General features: G+C 37.0%; 1 protein-coding gene across 1 annotated transcript; it reads right to left on the bottom strand.

The window, feature by feature from the left end:
* Window positions 1-108: 108 nt before the first annotated feature.
* LOC107304195 (ethylene-responsive transcription factor ABR1-like) lies at window positions 109-5,900 on the bottom strand. The gene is made up of 2 exons (XM_040523795.1): window positions 5,525-5,900; window positions 109-836 (listed from the first exon to the last, which is right to left on the bottom strand). Exons 1-2 carry the CDS (start codon window positions 5,898-5,900, stop codon window positions 109-111), a joined length of 1,104 nt encoding a protein of 367 aa, XP_040379729.1.
* Between the last annotated feature and the right edge of the window lie 14,674 nt (window positions 5,901-20,574).

Here is a 20,574-nt window from a genome sequence, read left to right as displayed (position 1 = left end):
AGGAGATTTAGAACCTATGATCTCTTCTTCATCGTCAACCTTACGCTCTAGCTACGTACCACTGCGCTTGCCATGGAATGGAAGAAGGGGAAAACAAACGGAGGAACACTACTGCTGAGGAGGGCGAGGTGGAGGTGGATACTGGCTCGAACCGGACCAAGAACTCGTCGTCGCCGGATAGGTCCACCCAGTACCGTCCTGCCAGGTCCACTGCACCGCCGGCGCCTCACCGTGCTCCGCCGCCGCGGCGGCGCCGTAACCCGAACTAGACGAAGAAGCAGCAGAAGACGACGGCACGGATGCGACGGTGACCGAGGAGGTGGGGAAGGAGGAATAGGGTCCGGCGCGGGCGCCGTAGTAGAGAGGGTAACCGCCGGCGGCGCCGCCACCTCCTGATCCGTGCAGGAGCATCTGGTACTGCAAGTAGTCCGAGACCGCGCTGGCCGGGTAGAGTACCGCCGGAGACGCGGCGGGCACCTGAGGCGGCGGCGGCGCCGCCGCTGCGGTGGCGCCGCCGGGCGGGCCGCCGCTGAGGCGCGCGTCCTCGGGGAAGTTGAGCTTGGCGCGGCTTCCGCGGAAGCGCAGTGCGGCCTCGTCGTAGGCGCGCGCCGCGGCCTCGGCGGTCTCGAAGGTGCCGAGCCAGACGCGGGCGGCCTTGTGCGGGTCGCGGATCTCCGCCGCCCACTTGCCCCACGGCCTCTGCCGCACGCCGCGGTACCGCCGGCCGCCGCCCTGCTGCTCGGCGGCCGACGACGCCGCCTCGGTGTACGTGGGAGAGTGCTCGTCCATGGCGCCCTGCTGCGCGTCTGAGCTGAAGCTGATCCGCTCTTGCCCTCCTGCAGTGCACGCGAGCGAAGCGAATGTGACGATCGGTTAACATGAGAAGCTCTAGAAATGCTCTACGTATAAGTGCATCATATTTGACGACTCCGTTGTCTCGCTCTACTGAAGGACTACGCAGGCACTTTGACACGTTGTTTCCATGCATTAAATGTGCATCTTATCTCTGTCGACCAGCTGCAAGAAGGTACTACTCAGTTCAGTATTATAAGATTTTTTTTTACGTTTATTTATATATCAATGTATATATTTTGGATATATGTCTAGATTTATCTAGCCAATTCTAGAAAACTTTATAACGTGGAATGAAGAGAATAGTATATATCGGGTTGTGTTTGAACGTACTTACTGAAAGGAGGAATGCCATGAAATTTGTATTGCCAAATTGTTTCTATTTTAGAGAGGAATTGCCATCCGTCGGTTAGATATACACTTATTTCTTACTTACCATCTGAAAAGTTATAAATTATTTTGAAAAAAAAGATAAGATGAATTAACATAAGAAATATCACCCCACAAAACATTCAATTTCAAATTTGACTTCTACCTATTGTAAAAAACAAATTAAAGTCAAACTAGTATATGGACATTCACAATTAAATTTGTTTTATAATTTTTAGAAGTTGAATTCGAACTTATATGTTTGTGGAATCATATATATCATATTAATCTATCTTGTGAAAACTTGACAATTCTTCAATAACTATATAAGTGACATAAAAAAAGGTGGATATGTAACCGAGTGATGAAAATATTTTCTCTTCTATTTTTCTTAATTATTTTTGGTGTATTTGATATGTAAAGTATACAGATATGTCATGCAATTAGCACTAGCCGTAAGGTGCACTGCATTTCTATATAATGCATTATGATAAGGTGGGTATTTTTTGTTGCTTGCATGAATGATGATATGAACAAATCAAATCAAATTAAGATTATGAGATAGTAGTTGCAATCCGCATATGTTACAAGGACCACATTAATATTGTACGCATCAAACTTTTAGTCATATGATAGGTTAATTTATTTTTCAAAAATGTTTGAAAGAAGACTCCATGTTGATCACAACTTGATTAATATTGATTTTGAATTTTGTAATGAACAAACAATAAATTAAGAATATCAGATGGTTATGCCTACATGTTTATTAATTCTAAATTCTAATACTATTAAATTTTCAAAAAATAAAAAGTTTTAAGAGTACATGATATTTCTAATTGGATGGCTTATTTAACACACACATTCAATATAATCTACGATCATCATATAACACGATTCACATAGTCAATGGTTTAATATTTGGTTAATAACATGATAATTCTCTTAGGCTACCTAATTGGTACAATTATAGATTTTTTATTTAAAATCATGCACATGTTTTCTCCCGTAATAGTCTTTTTGAGCAGTTGGATGCCTAAGAAATATGATTTAACTCTTCCAATATTTTCATCAGTTTAAACTTAGACATCCATAACAGTTAGTTCAAAGCAAAGTAACACAAGCAAGTGACACCTCTTCATTTTGTTTTAGCTCCGCCTTTGCATCTATAGTGTGTTTTCTGATGACGCTCAACATAACCCTAATGCCCTCCTCATAAGTGATTCCTCTATATTCTCTTACTCTCTCCTGCAGTTGTGCTTCCTCCTAACACTCCACCTTACCCTTGCTACCCTCCATGTAATTATGGAGCTATAATAGGTTATTGGTATACAAATATACATCCAATATTTCTTTTTGATAACACAAGTATAGCATATAAACTATTTGAGCCTAGATAGCCTAGCACACTTCAATTATAGCTCGTTCAAAGAGCAAATATTGAAACGTCTACATGCCCGTATACACAGGAAGCATGGGAAAAACATTATTTTCCCAATGTACACATCTTTAAAATCATGCACCATCCAATGCCTACATCCATCCCCTCCTCCCATGGTCGCCCCCACATACTTCTATTGTATTTTAATAGATAATGTCGTTATTTGTTTGTCACATGTTTGACCATTTGTCATATTAAAAAAATATATAAATAAGTAAAAATTTATGTTATAATTAAAATATTTTTTAGTAACTTCAATCATAACAAAATAAATAATAATTATATATTTTAATAAGATAATTTTATAAATATATCAAAAAGTCAATAACGCAAGATATACGACGTATCCTTTTTCTCCCCAATGCTAGCAGTCACCGGATCTAACACCGTGCCTTGCAAAATGGAGATCATCTACGGTATTAGTACTGGTGTAGTAGCAACCACTAACATATGCCCATGAGCAATAGTGAAAAGAATCCTGATGGTTCCCTGCTACAGTGCTACCCATCAATTGCCTCCGAGCCCACAGCTCTTGGCAGCGCCACTGCTAGGGCATTGCCACACTTGTCTCAGCTAGTTGGAAACTAATCTAGCGGCTCGTTGGTTGGAGAAGATCATGAGTTTGCCAGAGAAAAAGGTGGAGCACGTACGACTAGACAAGGAATTCACAAATCCAGAAATGTTACCAACCAGTGTTAGTGACATACAAGCTATGCATGCTATTTCACTACGTGTTTGTTATAATATGGCTCCAATAACATCGTGCGATTCTATGACAATTGGATTAGAACATTTGGAGGTGCTTACATCAGATGGAAAAACCCACTAATGTCATGCAAAAATTAAAAGAAATTTTATGGTCGTCAAAAGATATTAAGAGGCACAAGAAATTTTAACGTAAAATTTAGTATATTATAGTCCTTCCCTGAGACTAAATATTCCCTCAATATTTTTTTTTAAAAAATAACGTCATTGACTTTTTGACGTACCTGTGACCATTTATCTTATTCAAAAATTTTATATAAGTATAAAAAAATATTAATTACAATTAAAATATATTTACAATAAAATAAATGATGATTTCGCAAATTTCAAAACAAGATGAATTGTCATACACGTGCCGAAAAATCAACAACACCATCCGTTAAAACAGAGATGGAGTATTACATTAAAAAGAGGATAACTCCCATGTACATTTCAATGGCTATAGAATCATTCAAAATAAGTAATTTTTATGTTATACTAATTGAAGTTTTGAAATTTGGATGCATGAATTCTTCAACAAAGAGAATGGAGAGATAAATACGTATGTTTGGTGGGAGTATGAAAATCTTAGAAGGCTAAAATGTGTGGTTGTCTAATCACTTTTCTTGGTGAGATCCACATGCATGCACGCTGGGGTGATGGGACTCGGAATGCAAGTTGGAAATATTGAAAGATAGATTTAACCCTGAACTTTACTTGGTCATTATTTTTTGGAACTTTGCAAAAAGAAAAAATAAACCCTCAAATGTCAGAACATACATTGGGGGAGTTTCGAAACAAGTTAAATTAGAAAGTGGGTATTCGTAACAAATCATCTTGTAGAGGGGAATATCAAATTAAGAGTGACCCCTGAGTTTTTTGATGTCAAATTAAGAGTAACCTCTGAGTTTTTTCAGAAAAATATCTTTTTTTTAGTATTTTTTGGTCAGATATCCACGTTCATGCAACATGTTGATTTACATCTATACATGTGCACAATTGTAGGCTTCCTACACCCTTATCTTTTCTCTCCATACAATTTGATATTGATTTTAGAGCTTTTAACCGTAGTTTATTTGTTAGTCTTAGGTTTTAGCTCGCTAAAAACACATATATAAAAGTTTTATTCACAAAGTATTTTTAATTTAAAAATATGTTGTTGGGAATCACCCATGAGTATCCCCAACAGTTCATCTGTCTCATCCTCAATCTTAAAAATAGAGGGTGAAATGCAGAGTTTGAACTCCAGCAGAACGTTCATCTCATTCTTTATTTTTAGATATCATCTATAGAGAGAAACTTTATATTTGGATATTCTCTCTCCATCCTCCAAATATATATGAAGGATGTCATATATGGATAATCTGCTAGAGTATAAAGAGATATAGAGAATAAAATTGTTTTAGTTGATCATCCAAATAAAGATATAAATGACTAAATTTAGATAACCTTTTGGGAATGCTCGTGCTGCCTTGGCGTTCTAACATCACAAAGCATAGATGGCATCCGCTAACTCATTCGAATTAATGAATGGGCATCAGCAAACTAAGTGACTAAGTGCAATTTGATCAATGCGGAGTTCTTTTCTTCCTGAATTAACCAATTTCCCTTATCAATTTGCACCGTTGAGTTTTCTCCGAAGAATCGTATGAAGCAATCGGCTTTGAAGTCAGAACAGAGGAACTTGTATGTTCCGTATTGTGCCGAATAAAGAAAATTTCAAGTATGCAATTATTAACTAGATGAAAGAAACTTTGGTTAACTAGCTGCGGTGCAAGATAAACACAATTACTGATCAATGGCTAGTTCTGACGACACGAAGCACTCCTCTCGTTGGAACTAAACTAAAAATATTCGTTGAAACGGTACTGCAAATAAAAATTTTAGTCAATTTGATTCTGAAATCTGAACGTGCACATGAGTAAAACATGCTAAACACGAGCGTTGAGAAAAAGAAACTTCACCGGAAAAAAAGTGATTTGGAAGGAAAAAAAAAAGCCAAAGTTTTAAGTGCGAAGTTGGGACGTGCAAAATGTTGCTTAACTTGCTAATGATGCAAGCCTGCAACCATTAAAAAATGAAAAAAAGAGAAAAAAAAAGAGAAGGAAATGATCCACTCACCAGCGGCGAACTCCGGTGTCGGCGCGGCGCCGTAGTAACAATAGCTCCCCTGAGCACCATGCGCGTAGCCACCGCCGCCCGTCGTCGCCGGCACGCCGACACGACCAACCCACTGTCCACCACCGCCGCCGCCGCCGCCGCCGTCGCCGCCGCCGGACGACGACGAAAGGGCTGGCTGCCTGCCACGGTCGTCGTGGCCGGCGACGACCCAGCTCAGCGCCGACACCATGGTGGACATCTCCTGAGCCTGGTACTCGCCGGACAGCACCGACCCCCCCGCTGCCGCCGCGGCCTCAAGCTCGCCCCCGTCGACGTCGACCCTCGCCGGCCAGTCCTCCTCCCCGCCGCCGCCGGATCTCCGACGTTGGTCCGCCATGTCGTCGTGTCGTCTGGCTGACTGGCTCGGTCGGCTGCAGAGGCAATGCGGCCGCGGCGCGCCGCCCCGCGCTCGCATGCAGCTGTAGCTAGCGCGCGTTACTCGAATCGATCGAGCTCGCGGCGCCGGCTACAGCTATAGCTGGTTCAGCCGTTCAATTCCTTGAACGAGGCGAACTCCGGCGACTCGTATATATATATATACACACACAGATCGATGAGAGAAAGCAAAAGGAAAAACATGTGTTCAGTACTTCAGCTTAACTGATAGCCGCCGCCTCCAAAAGTTGCAGTTCAGATTAGACCCGGTCTCACTCGAGAATTTTTAATAAATAATTTTATTACTAAACCTTTGACGAAAATATTTTTATCGTATAAACCTTTTAGCCACGTCACTAACGTTGGCATGGTGAAACGATGGCATGATAGCATTGTCTTGCCACGCCACTGACATAAATGCCACGCCAACCAGGCTGCGTGGCAGCATTGTCTTGCCACGTCATTAAAACTGGCGTGACCAAAAGGTTCAGTTTAAAAAAAATTTTGTCCGGTGGTTTAGTAATAAAATTACTTGCTAAAAAAGTTTATTTAATAAAAAAATTTCGTCTCACTCGGACTACGGCTTCAAAGAGCTAGCGCAACTACTCAATTACGGACGGTAATTATAGTTACTAATTGTACTACCTCTGTTCCGTATGCATTTAAAATTGCCAAAAAAATCGAATTGTAGTTACATAATATTTGCAAGTTAGAGATCATCAACCGATATGATCAGTTTGAGGAGATGAAAACGGAGTGAGACAAATCAAAGCTAGAGTTTTTCTTTCAAGGAGCAGCTCATCTCAAGGATCATGGAAGAAATCAACATCTGGAGCACATACAGGACGAAAATTCTTGCGAGAATAGGATCGTGGACAAACCATGATGCTCTCTCAGCGCATCCGTGAGGTCACTGAGGGCATCCTGGCCTGACGGCTATGTTAAACTTGGTCACATTCCCTTTTCTTAATACTCTCTTTTTCCCTAAATATGACACCGTTGACTTTTTAACACATGTTTGACCATTTATTTTATTTATTTTTTAAAAAATTGTAAGCTATATTTAATAACAAATAAAATGATATAAAAATAATTAATAATTATGTAATTTTTTGAATAAGATGAACAGTCAAACTTATATAGAAAAATCAACGGCGTCAAATATTTAGGGACCGATGGAATATAACAAAATGGAAATGGTATTTTTCATTTTCATAAAAATGGTCCAGAATTGTTTATATTTATGAATTTAGTAGTAACTTTAATAATGCATTGGTATTTTTTTGGAAAAAAGTTTAAAAACATAATGGCCGAAAAAATATTCGTGTTATTTTTTTTAAAACGGTACCGATACGATCGGCAATTTTACATACCGTTTCATCCCTAGCCAATGATACGATCAAGGTGGAAGTTTGGTTCGCTCAGAACTGCAAGCATACATAGTTATTGATATATTTTTTTCTCGGTTGGGAGTGATTGGTTGGGTTTTCATGGTAAAAGAGTCAAATGACATATTTATAAACGAAAAATAATTTATAAATAAAATTTTTATATACATATTCTTAGCGACATAAAGCCAATATTAGAAATAAACTTCGGTAAAAACCCCAAATCAACCCTAAATTTAAAGTTAAAAGTTTAAATCTTGGCATATAAACATAAACAAAAGCAAAAAGATGAGGATGATAATTAATTTAGCTAGACATCAGTGGCAAAGCACCATTTGTTTACCACTTTGTGTTTTTTCAACCAAAGATGAAAGATAAAAAATATCTTATTTTTTGATAGCTATTTAATAATATAAAGAATAACTTTGCTACCAAATTGATAATTTATTAGAAGGATCCGCTCATGAACTTTTATAGAAACTTTTAATAAAAAATACACCATTTTTGCAATTTTGAAAATATACGTATAAAAATCGATGAAAAACTAAAAATAATTAGAAAAAAAACAAACCAACCTAACTGGGCGATCAAAATATGTCGTTTGTTCCAAATGAGGCGCACTAGCTTACTGGAGTATATTGAATTAATTACGCCGACATTGGTCAAACTTTTAGCACGCAATGCCAATGACCAAGTGACGTGCGGTTCATGCACCCAACAGAATTGTTGCATATTTTTCCCTCATTTAGTCCGCGAAGTTTCTTCGTTTATTTGGTGTGTGTTCGACATGGCAAGATTTCGTCGCGCTATATGCCCCGAATTTGGCTACCTTTCTTCTCCCGTTGATCGAAAATTCATCAAAAACGTTTTTCCACGTACGTCGTCTCTCAAACGAGTCCCTTCCAGGTCCGCCACGCGGTCTCATGTACATTTCGTATTACTGCTACTCTCCGTGCCTTTTTGTTGTAACGCTGGCTTGGATTTTTTAGGTATGAATTTATCAAAGCAACCCAAACATGCATGCACACGTGAATACGTGATGAAGCGTCAGTTTATTCGCTCAAATCCGTCATGCCTCTATCAAATCTCTTCCTTGTTAATATATGACGTGTAAATCTTTTGACGTTTGAGAAAAAAAATACATGATGAATACGATATATTATAAAGGTCTAAGCGGTAGCTACTTCCTCGTCTTTAAATAAGTGTTTTTCTAATTTACATTGGACATATCGATTAGTATAAATTCTTATGAAATTACTTGGTGCTACTACCGTTCGTGTTCTCGTTGCTATGGCCTATGGGCGTGGATTTAATGAGATGGATGCTTGCTAGTTGCCTGTAAAGCTAAAAATACACTATGTATATGATAAATTTGAATGGTAAAAGTGCATTTATTTTAGAGAAGAGATTAATTCATAACCCAACCAAATCAACCAAGGTTAACAAAATAACTTGAATTTGAATTTATAGCAACAGCATCTTCCCTCACACATCCCAATTTTTCCGGCCGGTATAACCTGTTTTTGAATTCAAAAGTTTAGACTAGAACACAATCAAGTTATCCCAGCAAAATGCCATATAATGCTAGTAAGTTACCCAGGAAGTAGTTGTGTGAGAAAGATCATTTGGTAAATTGTGCCAGTGTTATCCAAGAAGGTATATATTCGTGAAATTTATATCTCTCTCATTGTAGTATCAAAATAGAATTTGTAAGAAATAAGGTCGAAATAAAAGAAACTTTGAACTAAACTAGCCTATGTACCTAAGTTTAATTCAGGGTGTAGTCCAAGTCTTATAGCCAACACTACACAATTCTAGTTAAGCTAGACATGTAAATTGCGAGAGAGAGAGAGAGTGTAGATCCTTCCTACGGTCATGGGTCCCCGGATGAATTTATCATGGTTGTTCTTCACTACTTTGGAATATAAACCCCCAAACCCTTCATTATCACACTAGGTCTCCCACGAGCTTCTTGAGAGATCACTGGGTTTGCCTCCTCGGCCAACTAGGCATACCAAAATGACAAACAAGATGAAAAATTTTGCTTGAAGCCATAAGCACTAAACTCTTCGTCGGTGCATACTAAGCTACTCTCACACTCAAAATACTAACATAAGCACTAAACTTACAAGAAAGATGATCTCCAATTGGCTCAAGGTGCCCATGGACTCTTGCATGGGTTGCTCAAGGTGAAGAGGGATCCCAAAGACACTAGAGAGCACATATGACTTCAAACATTATGATACCATGGTACCATTGGCTATGTTTGAGAAAAAAAATGTATAGACGACTCGGGCAATCCAATACCACATCGAACAAATTTGGTTCTTTATAGAAATTTTTTTATTATTTAAACATTTTTAAGAAATAATTTTATTACTAACTTTCGGAGAAAATATTTTCACCGCATAAACTTTTTGACCACGCCACCAACAATGGCATGACCAAACGGCTTGCCACAGCATTGTCAGTGGCGTGGCACGCAACACCAAAAAGGCTGCGTGGCAGCGTTGTCTTGTCACACCATTGTTGGTGGCGTGGCCAAAAGGTTTAGATTTGAAAAAAATTTTCCCGAAGGTTTAGTAATAAAATTATTTCTTAAAAAGGTTTAAAAAATAAAAAAAATTCTTCTTTATATTGTTGAAATAATAACTAAGCAATTAGCCATTAGGCTGTAAAGAGCTAGACAATTCGACGTCACCCAAACAATCTATTGCCATTTGTTTGACGCTTGTGCCAGATTGTCCGATCAAGGCAAATGTCGAAGAAACCAGTGTTGACTTAGAGTATCCAACATCACATCGAACAATCTGGCTCAGCTCTGTCACCATAACGTCAAATAGTCTGGTAGCACTCAGATTGTATGGCTAGTGTATTTTCATCCTCTTTGGAAACACATTGCACACTACAAAGCTACACATGCGGGATTGTTCGACGCTCCCTGGACTGTATGGCTATTTTAGCTCCAATCGTCCAGTCAATCGGCTAGTTTAGTGACCTATTCGGACAATGAATTATTTAGACTATCTGGTATGACCCTATACTATCCCACTTAGTGATTTTCACATCCATAGACAGGTATCAACTTGGATTGTCTGGCATCACTCTATCCCCCTTGCTAGTAAATTTTCTGGGGCACATTCAAAGAACTTTAACATAACTTAAGCCCAAAACTTCCAAAGGATTTAGCATTTGTTTAGAAACCTATTGTGCACCATACCTATACTCTAACACTGTTGAAACCTTATATCCTCTTAATAGTATGGTATTTAGAAATATAAAAACAATCTATTTGTATAGTGTCACTTCAATTCTTTGAACACATGAAGTCATACCAAGGCAATGCCCATACTTCCACAACTTCGGCTTGTAAGGGGATCATCCAAATGATTTAGATCATTCCAACAATTATTGGAACCCTAGCTAATCTTAAACCACTTAAAAATATTATGATAATTATATTGTGATTAATCTCTTAAGCAACCACAAAGGAGCCTACATGCTTACAATCATGTATAGAATATATAGGAATTATCTGCAGTACTGTCCACGTGCACATATATTAGCGGTTGCTACTGCATCTACATGACAACAAAAAATTCAAGTCCATGTATAATCCTTTCGTATCAGCTACGGGTACCGGTTATAGTTTATTTATATAGCTATGTTAGAGTGTCCGAGTGACCTAGCATCTCCTAGACTCCCACTACCATGACACTAATGTGCATTTGAGATCGTTGATATTGAAAATTATGAAATTTTTGCGATAACTATTTGAAGGTATAAACAAATAGTTTAACTACTATAAAGTAACATCTTGATCTAAATATAGTTTTTTTACAAGTACTAGATTGAAAAGCTTGCCTACAAAAATCTTATAATTTTTATTGGAAAATACCCATTCTAAATATAAAATGAATTTTAAGCTGCTCCCTGCCGCCACCGTCCGTCCCCCCAACTCTACCGTGTTTTAGTGCCCCTCTACATTTTCCTCTACGGAAAACATAATAATACTTGGCAGTTTTTTTTTAATCGGTGGAGGCACTAGCGGTACAATAGATTCTGCCGATTCTAAAAAACTAGAGGTTGGTCGATTTTGACTGAAATAGGGGTGCAGGGGACGGCGATTAGGTGCATGGCCGTCGTTATTAGATCCGCACGCAGCACCTGAAGCATGCAAGTAAAAGTATGCAACTCCAAATTGGTAATTGAACAAACAGGTGCTGGCTAGCTGTCCGCAGGGAAAAAAAAAAAGCAATTCAACTGAGGCACTGTTTAGTTTCCAAAACAAAATTTTTCACACTTTTACATTGAATATTTGACATATGTATAGAGTATTAAATGTAGAAAAAAAACCAATTACACAGTTTACGTGTAAATTGCAAGATGAATCTTTTAAGCCTAATTACGTCATCATTTGATAATGTGTTGCTACAGTATACATTTACTAATGACATATTAATTAGGCTTAATAAATTCATCTTACAGTTTTCAAGCAGGATCCATAATTTGTTTTTGTTATTAAACTACGTCTAATGTTTCAAATGCGTGTTCATATATCCGTTGTGATAATCAAACCCAAAAGTTTTTTCCAACTAAACAGGGCTGAAGTCTTCCCAAAGAGAACATGATTATCTACAGTATTGTTATTGATATATTAACCCAATAACATATAAGATTAACTAGTAAGCAGTACCACACAGATGATCCCAACTCTATTAAAAGTAACATTGGTCAATTTGGAATTAGGGAATGGCACTAGATATTCGAAAATATGCTGTTAATTTAACTGCTACCTCTCTTTCCTAAAATATTACTGTTTTTAGAATAATGATAAGTTAAACATTTTAAACTTTAACTATTATAAAAAATCAATAGATCAATTTATCACTAAAAGCTTCTATAATATGTATTATCATCGTATTATATTATAAGATGTTATGTTCTGACCCTCTCACTAATGAATCTTAGAACATGTATAAATCATATGCATTAATTCATGGATAAATATGGATATAACCAAAACATGAATTGAGCGATGAATTGAGCGAGTAACTATTTTTATTTCAAGATATTTTTTATAAATGCTATTGACCCAAGTAGTCTCTTAATAATCATGGGGTGATTGTTTGGGTTTTCAAAAGAAAAAACAAAATAACATATTTAAAAATAAAAAATAATTTATTAATAAAACTTTTATGTATGTTATTATAGATCTAAAAAATACTAAAGATAAACTACGATAAAAATAACTCAAAATTAACTCTAAATTTAAGATTGAAAATTTAAATTTTAGCTTATAAGCATAAACAAAAGTGAAAAGATGAGATTGCATGTTAAGGTCTAAAAATAGTTATATTTTGGGGCGGAGGAAGCAGCTCAGTTACCCTGAATCATGAATTCTGCTAGAGTAGTGTTTAACCAATTTTACAAGCGTATCAGCCTTGTTTAATTCTGAGACATTCTTCATAGCTTGAGCACGCACGTGGCTTAATTAGGAGTCGGTGGCTAACTACACGTATGCGGTCAATAAACGCTTTACAGTACAAGTGTAATTTAATCAGGTCTGAATATAGTTACTCATATCAGATCGCAGCATTTCCAAAACTATCACTAAAAGTAGACACGTCAGACCACTTGATGCGTACATGCTCTGACGGCCGGTTGACCACTTGACTTGACGGCTTGCGTCTCTAAACTATCACTAAAAGTAGTCTAATATGCAGGATTAAGGTTAGTGAAGAAGCAATTAAACATTAGGATCAAGGTTTTTTTTCTACTCTGGACCTTTGGCTGTGTCGTTTTATCCCAGAGTATACCTTGATTTTTACATATGTTTCTCGAACTATTAACGGTATATATTTTTTTAAAATAATTCTATATAGAAGTTTATCATCTTATGTGTATAAAATAAAATTCTAATTTTATAGCAGTTAATTTTCTTGTACACTATTAATCTATCAGAAAAATTAGATAATATTTTTTCTTTTATCTTTTACGGAGAAAAAGAGCATGAGCCAAAGATATCACGAGAGCTTCTAGATAGTAGCAAAGTGCATAGGGATTTGGAGGGTTTGAGGAGGTCAAGTTTGTTTGCTCGAGGAGACATGCGTGCCCGCGAAAGCAGCCACACGAGCACATTTCGTCAAACGGATTGAGTTCTTCCTGGTTTTGCCTGATCAGTCGCATCTGTACGGGTTAAGTTAAAAACATCAGATCGTGGAGAAAAAAACGCATGGCCTGTCACTGAAAGACAATGCAGAGTGTGGCCGTGTTACATGCATTCGATACAAGGACATGATGGCAACGAGAAACATGAGCTCTACACGGTTAATTTATTCTGTGATTTATGTTTTTTATCCTCTGAAAAAGTTGAAACCAGGAAAAAGGCCATATGGTATACATTAGTGTGTATCTGACAGTGTCAAGCGACATATTTGTTTCTTCTTAATCAATTATATTGGTTTAAGGTAGATTTCACACTAGAACTGAAAGATTGAATCGGCATTTTGGCACTAAAAAATTGTGAAAGGCGCAATTTGGCACTAAAAAATTGTGAAAGGCGCAAAACTTGTCTTCAGAAAACAAAGCGAATGCTCTGCCAAACACATGGCAAAGTAAGAACACTTCATCTCAGAGCATGATGAAAAGTGGGAGACATACTTGATGATGGCACGCAATTGTTTTATCATGGCTAGCTTGTCAAAATGCACCTGGGAGTTGAATACCTTTGCAGCTAGCAGCACTGCAATCTTCCAAATTGGTGGATTTTTAACACCGGCAAATTAAATTACAAGTTCAAAGCCATTTACATTCCTTTTTTGACAAATGCTACTCCATGCATGGTTGTGGAGCATGCGTTATCCCTGACAACAAAGCTACCGTTTCGTTTCAGCGATTTGCCTCAGGACTGGATCAGGAAGACTTGCAAACGCGCCTAAGTCTAAAGGTCAAAAGGCCCTGCCATTGGAGGGACCTATTTGTTGGCCAGTCTAACATGGAGGAGACTGCGCAGATGCTGTTCATACTAAGAAATTTTTTTATTAAATATTCTTTTTTAGCAAATAATTTTATTACTAAACCACCGAGCAAATTTTTTCTAAAACTGAATCTCATGTTGTCAGTGGCATGACAAGATAATGTTGCCATGCCACCGATAATGGCGTGGCAAGCCGTTTCGCTACACCAATGTTGGTAATGTGGCCAAAAGTTTATAGGGTGAAAATATTTTCTCTAGAGGAGCAATAATAAAATTATTTATTAAAAAGTTTAAAAAATAAAAATTCTCATACTAGCAAGCAGTCTAACATGCATGGATATCTATTGCTTCAAACTACTCCATTCCTCCTAAAATATTAATCTGGCATCTAATCCCACATGTACTGTGCTAAAAGTACGTATAATATTAATTCATGAGACATCTCATAGCTCTCCTATTAGTGACGTCGATGGGAGAGATCGTAGAGATAAAAGGGGATTTTGGGCACAACACATGAGCAAATGGGAAGTATCACTGCATGTGTCCTACTTGATCTCACAGTGACATGGACAACGTTATAGATTGTACAGTACCTCGGGTCGGTTTGAACATGTCTCGATGCCCCCAATAATGTAGTTCTAGTCGAGACACATGTAATTTCAAATGAGTGCATTTAGTGGAAGATGGTACTTTTGCTTGATTAGTTCCACCTATCAAATTCCAAGCATGGGCAAGAGGGCTCACTCGCATGGGCTTTGATAGTGCTCCAAAAGCAACAATAAGTAGGAGGAAACATCTTGGACTGAGGTACCAAATGTTGTGGTGTGGATGCTAGGCGTGTCCAATAAGTAGATCATTTTGTGTTTGTATCTAGTATTCTTCCTCTGTTTCACAGTGTATTTTTAGTCTTAACTAGAATCATATAGATGCTCATGATATATATATATATATATATATATATATATATATATATATATATATATATATATGTGTGCGCGCGCGCGCGCGCGCTCTCGGTGTGTTCAATATGTAGATCATTTCGTCTTTTGGACTTAGTATTCTTTCTCCGTTTCACAATGTATTTCAAGCCTTACCTAGAAACATATAGATACTCATATATATATATATATATATATAAAAAGTATATGTTCATTAATGGACAAATCTAGACAAGACTAAAAAGTCTTACAATATAAAACAAAATTAGTATCTCACAATGCTACCATTTTTGTGGTGTGGTGCATGTTTGGCCTCTGTCATGTTCGTTCTTCTTAGAAATTACTCAATTATACACATTTGACCATTTATCTTATCAAAGATTTTGTATAAACAAGCAAAAATATGAATTGTAAGTGTAATACATTTAGTAATAAATCTAATTAGAACAAAATAAATAATAGTTACGTAAGTTTTTGAATAAAACAAATGGTTAAACATGCGCTAAAAAGGGAAGACATTGGGCTCGTTCACGATGCACTGTTGACTTCAATTCCTTTTCTTTTTTCATACGCACGCTTCCCGAGCTACTAAATGATGCATTTTTTACTAAAAAGATTACATGAAAGTTGTTTTAAAAAATCATATTAATCCATTTTTCAAGTTTACAATAACTAATATTTAATTAATCATGTGCTAATGGCTATTTTTGTTTTGCGTGCGCTGAGTAGACAGTTTTGAACTTCTTCCTGCGAACGAGCCCATTTTCTATTAGAATATGGAGGGAATATTATCTAAGAACACATGATATAACTCATATATACAAGTCGTGTAACAAGTTTATTTCTTATAATAGGTAACAAAACACGGTCTCTACACACAAATACATACTATTTTTTTTGTTTTATCTATATTCGATGTAATGTTTTTGGAAAAAAACTAAATAGGGCCTAAAGAAAAAAGAAATACTAGCATTGTCTAGATTCATATGAATGCTAATAAATCTAGACTATATATAACAACTATACATTATTGATCAATAGATATATATAGAAATAGCTAAAAAGTGTTACAACGTTACGTAGAGTTACGACTGCCCTTATCGTTGGAGGGAGACTAATAATAATTAGCAAATGTTCATGAATAGACGTACCTATTTAATTAAACCTGACAGTGATATGCGACAGTGATACGGGGCACATGGGCCCTCCCAAGGAATGTACGCCAATGCCTCTCAACCAAATTTAACAAGGTCAAGTTGACATTCAGCGCCGCCCGCCGCCATTTCTACATACCCATCCATCCATCCATCCATCCATCCATGCCACGTTCAACGGCAACCTGTCTGGTCAGCCCATTTCCCCGTCAGAATTCACAGATCACCACGGGGATATCATAACACCATCTCCTCGTCTGGATGCATGTGAGAGGATGCAAGTGAGACCATGTTTAGTTTCCAAAAATTTTTAGTAAAAAGGTTACATCGAATATTTAATCGGATGTCAGAAGGAGTTTTCGGATACGAATAGAAAAACGAATTTCACAGCTTGCCTGGAAACCACGAGACGAACCTTTTTGAGCCTAGTTAATCTATCATTAGCACATATGGATTACTATAGGACTTATGACTAATCATGGATTAATTAGGCTTAAAAAATTCATCTCGCGATTTTCTCCATAACTGTGCAATTAGCTTTAATTTTTATCTATGTTTAATGCTTTATTTAAGTGTTTAAAGATTCGATGTGATGTATTTTAGAAAATTTTTGGAAAACTAAACAAGGCCTGAACAAAAAACTGAAGCTCCAACCGGACAAAACTGTGTTCCAGGGCTTGCAGTCAACGAAACAAAATGCAGTCTTCCTCCTCGATCTGCTCCTGCTGTTTTCTGGGTGCTAGGCAGTAGACATTAAATTCTTTTTTTTAATAGACATTAAATTCTGAAGAATTCGGTAGTGCCCTTGCCAACGATGGAAAATTTATAGGCTTTGACATGCGAACCAGACGGAATTTGTTTGAAATGGACAGTGGACGGAGCAAGTGGTGTCACCACCGCACCGGAAAGTCTTCGTCTCTGACGAGGGTGTAGCTTTCATGAATGATAAGTTGATCACTACCAAAAGCTTAGTCAGGGTTGAGGATGCTGAAAACGCGTTAAGGTCAGCGTTCAATTAAAAATAAATTGTGAATGAAACGTCTCTCCGGCACAAGATTCCTAAAGGTGAAATTAATGAGACTATTTAGCACAAGCAGCAGAATCTTTTTCATGAAAATATACTACGATGAGCAGTAAAAATGATGAATAAAGACTGAAGAGAAGCCTATGCAAACAAAAGACCTGGATGGACAACTGCAAATGTTCCAATTAACGAGCCGATTAATGTGGTTGTTGTAAAATCAACCAGGTTCAGAAACTGCAGCAATGATAGTCAAGATCGAAGGCAGTGGACTTGCTATCCGACTGACTGACAGTCGACTGGACTTCGCAGACTTGATATACAAAGAGCAGCAAGTCTTCAAGTGGGACTCAGTATCAGTGAAAATTACAACCGGTGTACAGATGATTAAAAAGATCAACCTAACATGATTTCAGTTTCACATGAGCTCATTGAAACAGCCATTGGCCGTTGCAAAAACCAAGCCTTCACTGGTCTCCCATGGCTCCCATGTTCTGGTCTAAGAATAGACCTAAGTAGTGTGAAGTCGCCTGGCTTGGTATTGTCAGAATGTCAGTCAACTCATCCAGTAAAGTCCTTTGCAGTAGTCAGCATCCGACAGCCAACAATCCTTGAGGATGGATCATCCCTGGAATTTCAAGAGAGGAACAAAATGACATATCAACGTTGAATTAGTAGATTCTAGAAACGAGCAGTGAGTTTTTCGCCATGCTTGCGAACAAAGAAGATGACAATCGGGGTACTTTTCTCTGCGTGCCAAATATGACATGAAGGATGAATTCAATTCCATTGAGGTTTGAGACCAAACGGAATATATAATCAAACAACATTGTGATCAAGGTGATATACATAATTATCATAATGGAAGGTGAAGATAACATTTGAAACGTAATTTCATTGAATTTTCAGAAAAAACACACACTAAATCAAATTTGAAATGTAAATTTTGAACGAATATGTAGCAAAACAAGATTCATTGTACAAACAACGAAGATGAAATTATTTTATTACGAATTTGAAAAAATGTATTTAATTTTTTAAAATAGACTTTAAATCAAACTTGATGAATTTTTCATACGAGATCGTCCCCAAATACCAAACACTTTTGGTTCTCAATTTCCTATTGAAACTAATGTATGATTTTTTTTGTACTTTTATATTTTTAAAAAAATCTGGCATAAAATGATTAGGTTCACTGTGGAACTTGCACACCTAAATTCAAATCCTTTGTTTAACACGGGTGCTCACATTATGGCTATTATTCTGTTAATGGTAGGCGACATACTCACATCATGTGGTGACCTTGTTAATTTTAAGGCCCGCTTTGATTCAAAGAAAATTTATAGAAATTTTAGAGGATTTTATTCCTATAGGAATTTTTTTCTACAAAGCACTTTGAATCAAAGGATTGAACCCTATGAAATCCTATGAAATTCCTATGGAATGTCTCTTTCCGTATAAGTTTTGGAAAAAAATTTAGTAAGAGGTAGAACCTCATGGAAAAAATCATTTGTGTATTTATCTTTCCTCAAATTCATGTGTTTTTCCTGTGGTCCAATCAAACGGCTATTCCTATATTTTTCTTGTGTTTTGCAATTCTCTGTTTTACACTTGCATTTTTATCGAAATCCAATATTTTTTCTATTCCTATATTTTTTTTTTCATTCCATTGATTCAAAGGGGCCCTAAGATATGATGATCTACCCTTCAAAAGTGCTCATAAAACTAGGGTGTGCTAGTCAAGCGAGTGTGTGTTCATAAAGATAAGTGTGCACATGTTATAAGGGTACGTGTTTGTGCTATGTTTTATAAAAATTCTAAATAGATAGTATTTTAAAAATAATTAGCATGTAATTAAATTTAATATTTGTAACATTAGTGATAATAGTCTATGCAATGCACGGGTCAGTTGCTATCTACACTATAATTTCTGCTAACATGGATGATTATCGTGTGATATTAATACTTTATTTTCAAAAGGTGCTAACATGGATGATTATCGTGCAATATTAATTTCTGCTAACATGTCTTATCTTTTTTATTTCAAAAGGTGGCAGAGGGTCGACATGTAAACCATCCTCCATCAACTCTCTGCTTTTTATATAGAGAAATAAAAAAATACTTTGAAGACAATATATATATATATATATATATATCAATTAAGACATAATATATGCAAAAGTAATGGTAATAATGGGTTAGTGATAATTTTACTTGGAAAAAAACGCAAGTGAGCAAAACTGAAGCTCCAACAGGACAAAAGTGTATTCCAGTCAACAGAACTAATTTCAGTTTTCCTCCTCGATCTGCTCGGCTGCTCCTGGTGTTTTCTGGGAGTTGGCAGGAGTAGACATTGATTGCTGAAGAATTCTGTAGTGGCTTTGCCAACTAGATAATGCTGTGAGCTTTGACATGCGAACCAGACGGAATTTGTTTGAACTGGACAGTGGGCGGAGCAAGTGGTGTGCACTGTAAAGTCGTCATCTCTGAAGAAAGGCCAGTCAGGGTGAGGATGCTGAAAACGCGTCAAGAACAGGATAGATTTTAAACAAGTGTATGAAACGTCTTTCCAGCACAAGATTCTTACAATGAAATGAAACTAGTATTTAGGCCTTGTTTAGTTAAAAAAATTTTTCCAAAAATATCACATCAAATTTTTGGACACCTAAATAAAACATTAAACATAAATAAATCAAAAAACTAATTGCACAGTTACGGAAGAAATTTTGAGACGAATCTTTTGAGCCTAATTAGTCTATGATTAGCCACAAGTGCTACAGTAACCAATATATGCTAATGACGGATTAATTAGCCTCAAAAGATTCATCTCGCGGTTTCCAGGCTAGCCGTGAAATTCGTTTTTTCATTCATGTCCGAAAACTCCTTTCGACATCCGGTCAAACATCTGACGTGACACATCTACTAAAAATTTTTTCAATCTAAACACCACCTTACCATTGCATAAGTAGCAGAATCTGCACGAGAGAAAAAAAATCCTATAATGATCAGTAAGATAACCGAAGAGAAGCCTTGTTAAGGTACTAATGCAAAGAACAAACCTCGATGGACAATGCAGTCGTTCTAACAATCAAGCAGATAGATGTGGTTATGCCATTCCATTTCAGATTTTTTTTTTCAGTAGGCTATGTTAAGTGC

The sequence above is a fragment of the Oryza brachyantha genome, chromosome 5 (genome assembly GCF_000231095.2).
Source record: "Oryza brachyantha chromosome 5, ObraRS2, whole genome shotgun sequence".
Classification (NCBI taxonomy): domain Eukaryota; kingdom Viridiplantae; phylum Streptophyta; class Magnoliopsida; order Poales; family Poaceae; genus Oryza; species Oryza brachyantha.
The sequence above is the reverse complement of the archived record's forward strand: the minus strand, read 5'-3'. Positions and strand labels throughout refer to the sequence as shown.